Raw genomic sequence first — 13,616 nt, forward strand, 5'->3', positions numbered from 1 at the left:
TACTGAGCTTAAATAATTCCTCTCTCTCTCTGGTATTTATCCCTCTGATATATTTATAGAGAGCAATCGTATCTCCCCTCAACCTTCTTTTAGTTAGGCTAAACAAGCTAAGCTCCTTGAGTCTCCTTTCATAAGACAAGTTTTCCATTCCTCGGATCATCCTAGTAGCCCTTCTCTGTACCTGTTCCAGTTTGAATTCATCCTTTTTAAACATGGGAGACCAGAACTGCACACAGTATTCCAGGTGAGGTCTCACCAGTGCCTTGTATAACTGTACTACAGCCTCCTTATCCCTACTGGAAATACATCTCCTGATGCATCCCAAAACCGCATTAGCTTTTTTCACAGCCGTATCACATTGGCGACTCATAGTCATCCTATGATCAACCAATACTCCAAGGTCCTTCTCCTCCTCCGTTACTTCTAATTGATGTGTCCCCAGTTTATAACTAAAATTCTTGGTATTAATCCCTAAATGCATAACCATACACTTCTCACTATTAAATTTCATCCTATTACTATTACTCCAGTTTACAAGGTCATCCAGATCCTCCTGTATGATATCCCGGTCCTTCTCTAAATTGGCAATACCTCCCAGCTTTGTATCATCCGCAAACTTTATTAGCACACACCCACTTTTTGTGCCGAGGTCAGTAATAAAAAGATTAAATAAGATTGGTCCCAAAACTGATCCCTGAGGAACTCCACGGGTAACCTCCCTCCAGCCTGACAGTTCACCCTTCAGTAGGACCCGTTGTAGTCTCCCCTTTAACCAATTCCTTATCCACCTTTCAGTGTTCATATTGATCCCCTTCTTTTCCAATTTAACTAATAATTCTCCATGTGGCACGGTATCAAACGCCTTACTGAAATCTAGGGAAATTAGATCCACTGCATTTCCTTTGTCTAAAAAATCTGTTACTTTCTCAAATAAGGAGATCAGGTTGGTTTGGCACGATCTACCTTTTGTAAAACCATGTTGTATTTTATCCCATTTACCATTGACTTCAATGTCCTTAACTACTTTCTCCTTCAAAATTTTTTCCAAGACCTTGCATACTACAGATGTCAAACTAACAGTCCTGTAGTTACCCGGATCACTTTTTTTTCCTTTCTTAAAAATAGGAACTATGTTAGCAATTCTCCAATCATACGGTATAACTCCTGAGTTTACAGACTCATTAAAAATTCTTGCTAATGGGCTTGCAATTTCGGGTGCCAATTCCTTTAATATTCTTGGATGAAGATTATCTGGGCCCCCCGATTTAGTCCCATTAAGCTGTTTGAGTTTCACTTCTACCTCAGATATGGTAATATCTACCTCCATATCCTCATTCCCATTTGTCATGCTACCATTATCCCTAAGATCCTCTTTAGCCTTATTACAGACTGAGGCAAAGTATTTGTTTAGATATTGGGCCATGCCTAGATTATCCTTAACCTCCACTCCATCCTCAGTGTTTAGCGGCTTCTTCTTTCTTAGTTTTCTTCTTATTTATATGGCTATAGAACCTTTTACTATTGGTTTTAATTCCCTTTGCAAGGTCCAACTCTACTCGACTTTTAGCCTGTCTAATTTTATCCCTACATGTTCTGACCTCAATAAGGTAGCTTTCCTTGCTGATCCCTCCCATCTTCCACTCCCTCTATGCTTTCTGCTTTTTCTTAATCACCTCTCTGAGATGGTTGCTCATCCAGCTTGGTCTACAACTCCTGCCTATGAATTTTTTCCCCTTTCTTGGGATACAGGCTTCTGATAGCTTCTGCAGCTTTGATTTAAAGTAATCCCAGGCCTCCTCTACCTTTAGAATCATTGCTATTGTACAGTTCATAGAGAGATAAAGATAGTATCCAGGTATTAGCATACCAGCTTACAAAAATCAAGTCTATTTACTCACCAACAGTCACTTCTCCATCCTGAGGCCGTGTCACAAAGAGACCAACAGGGTCCAGAGGCAGCTCTGGCTTAGCCTCAGGAGCTGGAACTGAAACAAATATCTGGATTTATTAAATATCTTTCCATTTCAGCCTCTCTCCTAGTCTATATAGTGAATCTTTACATCATTTCAGTGTTTCCCTCAATATTCTTCTCCACTCAGATATTTCCTGTTTCTTCCATAGCTCCTTATTCCCACTTGGCTGGGGCTTGTCACTTGTCATCTTCTTCCTCCTGGTCCTGTTTTCCCCCACCATCAATGTTGGGATTCCTTGTCCCTATTCTTTCTTTCAATGCATCAAGTAGGGCAGTGGTTCTCAACCAGGGGTACACAAGTCTTCCAGGGGGGTACATCAACTCATCTAGATAATTGCCTAGTTTTACAACAAGCTATATAAAAAGCAGTAGCAAAATCAGTACAAACTATACAGACATGATTGATTGGTAATCCCTTGATTCAAGGATGATCCCTGCCATTGTCTACAATACGGACAATGACTAGCTTATACTGCTCTATATACCGTACAATTAAATGTAAGTACAATATTTATATTACGGTAAAAATTAGAAAGTACGCAATTTTTCAGTAATAGTTGCTGTGACACTTTTGTGTCAACCGCTAACTAATTTTGTAAGCAAGTAGTTTTTAAATTAGGTAACACTTGGGGGTACGCAAGACAAATCAGACTCCTGCAAGGGGCTACAATAGTCTGGAAAGATTGAGAGCCACTGAATTAAGGTTAGTCTTAACATCTATTTTTTTTTATTTATTTTAACCTTCGGAACTTCTGGTGCATTCTGCTGGTTGTGTCTCTGCTGGTGTAGGTGAGTCTGAGACAATTGGGGTAGAAACAGCTTCAGTATGAAGAACTGCCTCAGACTTTTCTGAAAAGGAATGGAAAGCAAGGTTTCAGAAAGCTATGTATTTTTGGGATATACTTGAGAGAGTTGTGCAGAGAAGCATCTCTTCAGTGAGCCTTAGGAAATACACAGGAAGTTGGCTATTGTCTTGTAATAGCTTGGAAGGTGCACTGCCTTGGAAGATACCTGACTTATGGAGTTTCTAACCAGATAAGAATAGCTTACCTTTGCCACGCTTTGAGCTGTGATGGCTAAGAACCCTCTTCTCTCTCTCAAAAAAAATGTTTGAATTTTTAAATGCCATAATTTTGACATATCGAATTTTAGATGTTCTGAAGAATAATTTTTCTACCCTTGGCTTCTGTGATGTACATAGAAACAGCAGTAATGAAAAATGTACCTTTGTTCTTTATGAACTTTTAAAAACAATTTGCTTCTGGGTGAGATTCAGGCACCAGAGGGCAAATAAATACAATCCCCCCATTTATTATTAAAATCTCATTTTTATGGGCCCAGTTCATGATTTCTGAATGCTTGAGTTGGCAATTCTGAATAAGCTATAGTGGTTTAGGAGATACCGTACCTGGCTCTTTGACCTTGAGGTCAAATTTGACCTTGGAACTCCCTGCAATTACAGCATATGGCGCATCATCCTCTCTGCCAGTGTTATTGATAGTCAGTGAATGTTTGTTCCCTTCAGCCTTGATGATATACTTCTCGCTTTCAAACATTTCTGCTCCAGCTCGCTGCCACTTCACCTTGATACCAGTCTTTTCAGTCTCTGCTTCAAACACAGCTGTGTCTCCTTCCACTACCTCTGTTGTCTTTGGCTTCTTGGTGAAAGCAGAAGCTAAAAAGAGAGAGGGTTCACCTGTTTACGTTTTCTTGTATTCAGACTTTGTGTGTACAACAGCTTTTGTCTGCCTTCCCTCCCCCACAATCTACCTCCCATCTGCCTATGCAAGATGTGAATATAACCATTTCCACAACTGTGGAATGGTCAGACTAATTTAACAGGACTCTTCATAGACTTAGCTTTAGATCTCAGTTAATTGACTCTGTATCTGTAATTGAGGTGTCAAATATCCATATTATCATGAAATAATACATAATGGATTGAAAACTGTTCCCAAACTAAGGACCCTGCTTAAGTCAGAAACACTACCTGTCTTCCTGTACCTCTATTCAGACCAATATTTGTACAGTTGTGATTTTCTAATTCTTCCCCTTGGGTGTGATGGTATGTGTCATGATGGTGCAGTACATACACATAAAGCTGTCTCCTGGAGTTTCCCATGCAGTTTCTTTTAGATACAGGATTCACGTTCACATCCTGTCCTAACTGTTGCCTTAAATTGTGTTAAACAGATACTGCAGGGGTCTGCAACCTTTCAGAAGTGGTGTGCTGAGTCTTCATTTATTCACTCTAATTTAAGGTTTTGCGTGCCAGTAATATATTTTAATATTTTTAGAAGGTCTCTTTCTATAAGTCTTTAATATATAACTAAACTATTGTTGTATGTAAAGTAAACAAGGTTTTTAAAATGTTTAAGAAGCTTCATTTAAAATTAAATTAAAATGCAGAGCCCCCCTGATCGATGGCCAGGACCCAGGCAGTGCGAGTGCCACTGAAAATCGGCTTGCGCGCCGCCTTTGGCACGTGTGCCATAGGTTGCCTACCCCTGAGATACTGCATTGCAGGGTAGCTTAATTTCACTGAGTGAAGTGATTCCTGTTTGTATATATATAGTGGTTAGTGCACTCCAAGATCCTTTTGGGGGTGAAAAGCACTATGGGCAAAATTTTCACAAGTGCCTAAGCTCTTAGCCACTTCTGAGAATTTTTTCACTGTGTCAGTATAAGTGATTATTCTAACTGACGGCCTTGGTGTGAAATAATGCCTTAAGACTGTGCGGTGAGGAGAGCTGAATGAGACCTCTCTTTGATCTCCTTTGGGCACATCTACACAGTGAGCAGCAACGAGTCTCAGAGTTCGGATTGATAGTCTTGGGCTCATGGGACTCATGCTGCAGTGCTAAAAATAGCTGTGAATATTTTGCAGCTCAGGCTAGTCTCCGAAGCCTAGGGAAAGACTTCTGAGTCTGAGCACCAGCCTGAGCTGCAATGTCTACACAGCTATTTTTGTGCTATAATGTGAGCTCAAGTCTGTTGACCTGGGCTTTGAGACTTGCTGCCACTTGCTGTGTAGATAAACCTATAGAGGGCACATCACTGGTGAGGTATAGTTTTATTTTTTCAAAATTACACGAGCCTAGAACTCTGGTTAATGTGTGTTTTGTTTTGTTTGTTTTTTAATTGAAATAAATAAGATAAATAGTTCCATCTAGATGGATTTAAACCTTAAATTAATTTAAGAATTTGTTTTCATGCTAACATTTTGAAGAAAAAATATTTAAGTAGCAACTTTTTTCAGCCTTAAATTTCTCTCCTAAAATTTGATTTACGGTTTCTACAAGTAACCAAAGAATAATCTCCAGAGAGTAAACATCAGTCATTTAAAAAAAAAATTTACGAATGTAAGAATTTCTGTACTGTAATAAAGAAACACCATTTAGTTCAGTATCTATTCCTACTGCCATACCAGAAGACAAAAGGTATATGTAGTTCAGTATACTACCTCTTGTTGTACCAGAACAAGCCAAAAAAGAAAAGGAGTACTTGTGGCACCTTAGAGACTAACAAATTTATTTGAGCATAAGCTTTCGTGAGCTACAGCTCACTTCATCGGATGCATTCGGTGGAAAATACAGTGAGGAGATTTACACACACAGACACACACAGACACAGAACATGAAACAATGGGTTTATCATACACACTGTAAGGAGAGTGATCACTTAAGATGAGCTATTACCAGCAGGAAGGAGGGGGGGAAAACCTTTTGTGGTGATAATCAAGATGGGCCATTTCCAGCAGTTAACAAGAATGTCTGAGGAACAGTAGGGGGTGGGGTGGGGGGAGAAATAACATGGGGAAATAGTTTTACTTTATGTAATGACTCATCAACTCCCAGTATCTTTTCAAGCCTAACTTAATTGTATCCACAAAAAGAAAAGGAGTACTTGTGGCACCTTAGACTAACAAATTTATTTGAGCATAAGCTTTCGTGAGCTACAGCTCACTTCATCGGATGCATTCAGTGGAAAATACAGTGAGGAGATTTATACACACACACACGCACAGAACATGAAATGCATCTGATGAAGTGAGCTGTAGCTCACGAAAGCTTATGCTCAAATAAATTTGTTAGTCTCTAAGGTGCCACAAGTACTCCTTTTCTTTTTGCGAATGTAGACTAACACAGCTGCTACTCTGAAACCTGTCTTAATTGTATCCAGTTGACAAATTAATTCCAATTCAGCAGTCTCTCGTTGGAGTCTGTTTTTGAAGGTTTTTTTGCTGAAGAATAGCCACTCTCAGGTCCGTAATCGTGTGACTGGAGAGAATGAATGTTATAATTCTTGACATCTGATTTGTGTCCACTTATTCTTTTACGTAGAGACTGTCCAGTTTGGCCAATGTACATGGCAGAGGGGCATTGCTGGCACATGATGGCATATATCACAATGGTAGATGCGCAGATGAATGAGCCTCTGATAGTGTGGCTGATGTGATTAGTCCCTATGATGGTGTCCCCTGAATAGATATGTGGACAGAGTTGGCAACGGGCTTTGCTGCAAGGATAGGTTCCTGGGTTAGTGGTTCTGTTGTGTGGTGTGTGGTTGCAGGTTGCCCCTCCATCCCCACGAACATGATACAGTTCTATGGTGACCTAGAATCCTATTTTCGACATCTCCAACTCAAGGAATATTTCCAACACACCTCTAACCAATATATTAACCCACAGGGACCTTCTTACCAACACTACAAAAAGAAGGATTCTGGGTGGACTTCTCCTGAAGGTCGAAATAACAGACTGGACTTCTACATAGAGTGTTTCCGCCGACGTGCACGGGCTGAAATTGTGGAAAAGCAGCATCACTTGCCCCATAACCTCAGCCGTGCAGAACACAATGCCATCCACAGCCTCAGAAACAACTCTAACATCATAATCAAAAAGGCTGACAAAGGAGGTGCTGTCGTCATCATCAATAGGTCAGAATATGAACAAGAGGCTACTAGGCAGCTCGCCAACACCATTTTATACAAGCCATTACCCTCTGATCCCACTGACGGTTACCAAAAGAAACTACAGCATTTGCTCAAGAAACTCCCTGAAAAAGCACAAGAACAAATCCGCACAGACACACCCCTGTAACCCTGACCTGGGGTATTCTATCTGCTACCCAAGATTCATAAACCTGGAAATCCTGGACGCCCCATCATCTCAGGCATTGGCACCCTGACAGCAGGATTGTCTGGCTATGTAGACTCCCTCCTCAGGCCCTACGCTACCAGCACTCCCAGCTGTCTTCGAGACACCACTGACTTCCTGAGGAAACTACAATCCATCGGTGATCTTCCTAAAAACACCATCCTGGCCACTATGGATGTAGAAGCCCTCTACACAAACATTCCACACAAAGATAGACTACAAGCCATCAGGAACAGTATCCCCGATACTGTCACGGCTAACCTGGTGGCTGAACTTTGACTTTGTCCTCACCCATAACTATTTCACATTTGGGGACAATGTATACCTTCAAATCAGTGGCACTGCAATGGGTACCCGCATGGCCCCACAGTATGCCAACATTTTTATGGCTGACTTAGAACAACGCTTCCTCAGCTCTCGTCCCCTAATGCCCCTACTCTATTTGCGCTACGTTGATGACATCTTCATCTGGACCCATGGAAAAGAAGCTCTTGAGGAATTCCACCATGATTTCAACAATTTCCATCCCACCATCAACCTCAGCCTGGACCAGTCCACACAAGAGATCCACTTCCTGGACACTACGGTGCTAATAAGCAATGGTCACATAAACACCATCCTATATCGGAAACCAACTGACCGCTATTCCTACCTACATGCCTCCAGATTTCATGCAGATCACACCACACAATCCATTGTCTACAGCCAAGCTCTACGATATAACTGCATTTGCTCCAACCCCTCAGACAGAGACAAATACCTACAAGATCTCTATCATGCATTCTTACAACTACAATACCCACCTGCTGAAGTGAAGAAACAGATTGACAGAGCCAGAAGAGTACCCAGAAGTCACCTACTCCAGGACAGGCCCAACAAAGAAAATAACAAAACGCCACTAGCCATCACTTTCAGCCCCCAACTAAAACCTCTCCAACGCATCATCAAGGATCTACAACCTATCCTGAAGGACGAGCCATCACTCTCACAGATCTTGGGAGACAGGCCAATCCTTGCTTACAGACAGCCCCCCAACCTGAAGCAAATACTCACCAGCAACCACACAACAGAACCACTAACCCAGGTACCTATCCTTGCAACAAAGCCCATTGCCAACTCTGTCCACATATCTATTCAGGGGATACCATCATAGGGCCTAATCCCATCAGCCACACTATCAGAGGCTCGTTCACCTGCGCATCTACCAATGTGATATATGCCATCATGTGCCAGCAATGACCCTCTGCCATGTACATTGGCCAAACTGGACAGTCTCTACGTAAAAGAATAAATGGACACAAATCAGACGTCAAGAATTATAACATTCAAAAACCAGTTGGAGAACACTTCAATCTCTCCGGTCACACGATTACAGACCTGAGAGTGGCTATCCTTCAACAAAAAAACTTCAAAAACAGACTCCAATGAGAGACTGCTGAATTGGAATTAATTTGCAAACTGGATACAATGAACTTAGGCTTGAATAGAGACTGGGAGTGGATGAGTCATTACATAAAGTAAAACTATTTCCCCATGTTGTTTCTCCCCCCCACCCCACCCCCTACTGTTCCTCAGACATCCTTGTTAACTGCTGCAAATGGCCCACCTTGATTATCACCACAAAAGGTCCCCCCCCATTCCTGCTGGTAATAGCTCATCTTAAGTGATCACTCTCCTTACAGTGTGTATGATAAACCCATTGTTTCATGTTCTCTCTCTGTGTGTGTGTGTGTGTGTGTGTGTGTGTGTGTGTGTGTATATAAATCTCCTCACTGTATTTTCCACTGAATGCATCCGATGAAGTGAGCTGTAGCTCACGAAAGCTTATGCTCAAATAAATTTGTTAGTCTCTAAGATGCCACAAGTACTCCTTTTCTTTTTTGTGAATGCAGACCCACACGGCTGCTACTTTGAAACCAGAATAAGCCAGTCATTCATTTAGTCTTGCTATCTTGTCTTTGATAGTGGCCAATACTCAAGCCTTCTCCAGCAAGATAAAACCACCCTAAAGTTAAGCCTTATCATTTTATCCCACCTATCTGCATTCAAATGTCTAATCATTGTTATTGAAAGTTACTAAAATATTTGCCTACATAATACTCTGACACTATTTCTGCTAATTAATTACATGCTGTATCAAAAGTTTCCTTTACACGTCCCCTTATTTAAATTGGTGTTTTCCTCAGTGCTGAGAATTCAAGTAACAATAAAGTGACTAAAATGAACAAGTGTAAGGGCAGATTATTCATTCTGGTTGATATGCATACTCAAAACAGCATACATGGTGGGCATGTCTGGAGCATGTACCATCTCCTGACTTGCCTCACTGAGGTGACTTCAGCTCATTGGCATTCTGGCTCCTTATTTGGGAATGTGAAGTTTTTTTGTGATTCAGAGTTATTACTTTATGGTCAGATGAGGGAACTAGTCAAATCTCTTATCATTTGTTAATTTCCACAAAATGTGCAGATATTTAAGAACACCGGCTATCAAGATTCTTCATACTTTGAATATTTTTTAAATAAATCATTGTAGCACCTTTTTGTACACTTTCCCTATTCATTGTTCATGTGATCATAATCAATTCTAAATTCCATTGCCTATTTATTTAGTTATTTCCACTTTTGCAAATTTCATGTCTCTTTTTTTGTTGTTTGGGTTTTTTTTTATTATGCGAGCAGCTACCTTAGCTTCCAAATACACCTCAGTAAATCTGGGAACTAGCTTTAAACTTTTGATTCCACTTTTTAAATATGAATGAACTGAAGTGTGAAAGACTCTAAAATGTTTAGGTCATATTCATGCTTCATTATGCACTCTACTTCTTATAGCTGATCTCTTGCTAGTAATACTATCTGTCCATTGTGCACCATCTAGATAGGTCTGCCAGCTTTTCTGCTGGCATACCTCTTTTGACTTCAGTGGAGTTACACCAGCAAATTTGACCCATGCCCTTTGTTTAGTTATAATACTTTGCACTTCCATAGTACCTTTGTCAGTGGGTTTCAAGCTGATTAAAAACCTTCATGAATTAAAGTTGACTTGCAAAGATTTTTTTTAACTTCTTTCGATATATTTAAAAATGGTCCGAATAAGACAAACCACCTTTGTTTTTACATTTTATAGATTTGACAGATCGTGGAAACTATATAGTAAGAACTTACAGTAGGCTACTATAAATTCTTCCACGCATAGTGGAAGCTGGAGATACCCTTGCAACCTTTTATTCCAGTTGCTCGTAAAGGCAGGTATGAAAGTATGAGATGCTGTTTCTGTCCTGACACAGAAAATGGTCCCTGCTACTCAGATACACATGTGCATATCCTCTGATACATTATTCTATGGAGTAGACATGAAAGGTTCGTACTCTGATGTAGGCTATCATGGGTCATTGCACAGAGTTAGTCTGAAGACAGCTAGACTGCAGCACTATCAGGAGCCAAGCCAGCTCTGGAAGCTGCTGCCAGCTGGCTCCTGACCCTGCAATGCTGGAGATAGAGACAGACATATTTTTGTAAAAGTTCCATCATTATCACCATCCCGTTAGCCACAGAAGAATTCATAAATATATTAATTACTTAATATTGTGGCTTGTGAAGGTTTAAACCTACAAATAGTAATATTTCAGGATATACATTCCTGATAGGAGCTCTCTGATCTATTGCAGATCCTGCAAGAGGATTGTTTCTTACATTTACACTAGACAACTCAGTAAAAATGAATTGCTAGCCAGAACTATATTCACACTGATAACTTCTTCTCCATCACATAAGTCTCCTGTTTCCTTTCTTAGCTCTAAATACACATGTAAGGGTTTATGAGCTACTCTCAGTCTCTGAACCTTCCTCCTAAAGACCTGATCCACTCCCATTTAAAGTCAATGGAAATATTCCCACTGAAGTAAATGGGAGTTGGATTTACCCAAAAGTTCACCTGAGAAACTGGGTTTGCAAAACTACTTTTCTGGGGCTGGATGCTCCTATGTAAAGAAGATTCAGGTAAGATTCAGGTTCCCTATCCGGCTCCTGGGAAGCAGCGACCTCCAGCTCATAGCTCCATATGCTGCCTCCACTCCGTCCCAAGCCCTGGTTTTGCAGCTCCCATTGGCTGGGAACCATGGCCAGTGGGAGCTCTGGGGGCGGTGCCTGTGAGGGCAGAGACAGCATATGGAGCTAGGAGCTGAGGGAGGGGAGTTCCTGTCACCCTTCTGGGGAGCTCCCCCAAGGTAAGCGCCACCCTCAGCCCTGAGCCCCCCCACTCAAACTCCTGCTGTTGGGTAGCAGGAGAGGGCCCAAAACTGCTCCAGCAGCAGCCAATGTGACTGGCCCATGGGCTGCACGAGGTGCTCAGCACGGTGCTTAGTGCTCAGCTGCAGAAGTCACAGAGGTCACGGAAAGTCACAGAATCCGTGACAGACATGGAGCCTTAATAATAGATAATACTTACTCCTGCCATGAGTGCAGGGGACTGGACTAGATGACCTCTCAAGGTCCCTTCCAGTTCTATATTCTATGAAACTTTTGAAAGAACAACCATAATATTTTGTTCATAGTTATGAACAACCTCCATTCCTGAGTGCTCGTAACTCTGAGGTTCTACTCTACCTTAATATTTTCCCCTACTGTCTGCACATACCCCAGTACCCTTACTGATTCTATTCCCTTTTGCACACAATCCTACTAGCCTAATTCATCTCCCTGCCAGCTCAAAACATCCTTAGCCCCCATCAGCTCAACCTTCTCACGCCGGCCCTTCACCCACATTTAAGCTGAGAATCCTTCTGCCTACTCTTGACCACTTGACATGTCAAAACCAGGGGACTGGACTAGATGACCTGTCAAGGTCCCTGCCAGTCCTACATTTCTATGATTCTCAGCGCTGAAGTCTTCTGTCGGACACTTCCATGCTCCCAATACAGGTGAGTCACATCATACGCGCATTTAACTTACGCAAATTCAACTATACGCGCTCGGCAAAAATAAAGAAAAATAAGATACCTGTAAATAGTGTGGGCAATTCCACCCACCATTCCACTCAATGAGCGTATGCCCCAAAGTGAGTGTGAGATGGGAGAAGTGAATCTGCTTTTCCCTCAGTCGGTCTCAGTTCCTGCGTGCCTCTCATAGTGTGAGCATCTCGCCACTCTGAGTGTGATTCTAGTGTTTAAAGATACTTATTTTTCATACAGCATGGCCCCTAAACGCAAGCCAACTATTTCATCTGATGCTCAGCCAAAGAAACAGTGATCTGTTCCAATGCTGGAGGAAAAACTGGCTGTGTTGGATTTATTGAGAGACGGTATGTCGGTCTCCATTATGGCGTGTAAATATTGCCGCAACGAATCTAGCATCCGTGCCATCAAGATTCGAGAGAGAGAAATTCGTCAAGCCATGGCATCAAGTGCTCCAATAACTGCTAAAGTGACGAGCCAGGTGCGTGATAAGACTTTAGTGAAGACTGAAAAGGCATTAAACTTATGGCTGGAAGACATGAAGTCAACGTGTGCCTATCGATGGCAACACGTTGCGAGAAAAGGTTCTTAGCCTCTACGCGCTGTTCAAACCTCCAGCCAAAGAGGGACAGCCTTCTGATGAGAAGGAATTCAAAGCCAGCCAAGGTTAGCTTAAAAGTTTTAGGAACCGTTTCAACCTCAAAAACGTACAGACTACTGGTGAAGCTGCATCTGCCAATGAAGAGGCAGCAAAAGCCTACCCCAAACAATTAAAGAAAATCATAGAAGAAAAGGGCTACCTTCCAGAACAAGTTTTTAATGCTGACAAGACTGGGCTCTTCTTGGAAAAAAATGCCCAACCACTTTGAAATTGGAAGCCCCTGGCTTCAAAGCAGCTAAAGACCGTGTGACTGTGTTTTGTGGCAAAGCAGCTGGGCATTTAATAAAGCCAGGCTTGCTCCACAGGGCTGCAAATCCCTATGCCCTAAAAGACAAGAACAAAAGTCTCCTGCCTGTGTTCTGGCAATCAAATAAAAAAGCTTGGGAGATGGCAGCATTATTTCTGGATTGGTTTCACAAGTGTTTCATTCCGGAGGTCAGGTGGTACCTCGAAGAAAAAGACTTTGACTTTAAAGTGTTGCTGATCGTAGACAATGCTCCTGGCTACCCTGCAGCACTCCAGTTTGTGCATAACGACGTTGAAGTAGTCTTTCTCCTCCCCTTCCCCCCCATACCACCTCCAATCTCTCAACCAAGGCGTGATTCGCTATTTCAAGGCCACGTACACGAAGCTTATGTTCTCACGGATATGTAGCTCTGTGGATGCTGATCCCAATCTTAAAGTGATGGAGTGTTGGAAGTCCTTCAACATTGCCAGTTGCATCACTTATATTAAACAGGCAATGGATGCAATCAAGCCTGAAACAGTCAATGCATTTTGGCGAAACCTATGGAATGAATGTGTGAATGATTTTAAGGGTTTCCCGACCATTGACAAAGAAGTGAAATTCATTGTTCAGGTGGCCAGGCAAGT

General features: G+C 41.8%; 1 protein-coding gene across 1 annotated transcript in view; it reads right to left on the reverse strand.

Annotated features, from left to right (window-relative positions):
• MYBPC3 (myosin binding protein C3) overlaps window positions 1-13,616 on the reverse strand; it is a 148,959-nt gene that overhangs the window by 123,336 nt on the left and 12,007 nt on the right. Inside the window, exons 2-4 of the mRNA XM_043515805.1 lie at window positions 3,381-3,647; window positions 2,714-2,821; window positions 1,899-1,985 (exon numbers count right to left, since the gene is read on the reverse strand). Coding sequence (XP_043371740.1) covers window positions 1,899-1,985; window positions 2,714-2,821; window positions 3,381-3,647 — 462 coding nt within the window. The remainder of the gene's footprint in view (window positions 1-1,898; window positions 1,986-2,713; window positions 2,822-3,380; window positions 3,648-13,616) is intronic.

This window comes from Dermochelys coriacea, chromosome 6 (genome assembly GCF_009764565.3).
Source record: "Dermochelys coriacea isolate rDerCor1 chromosome 6, rDerCor1.pri.v4, whole genome shotgun sequence".
Taxonomy (NCBI): Eukaryota; Metazoa; Chordata; order Testudines; family Dermochelyidae; genus Dermochelys; species Dermochelys coriacea.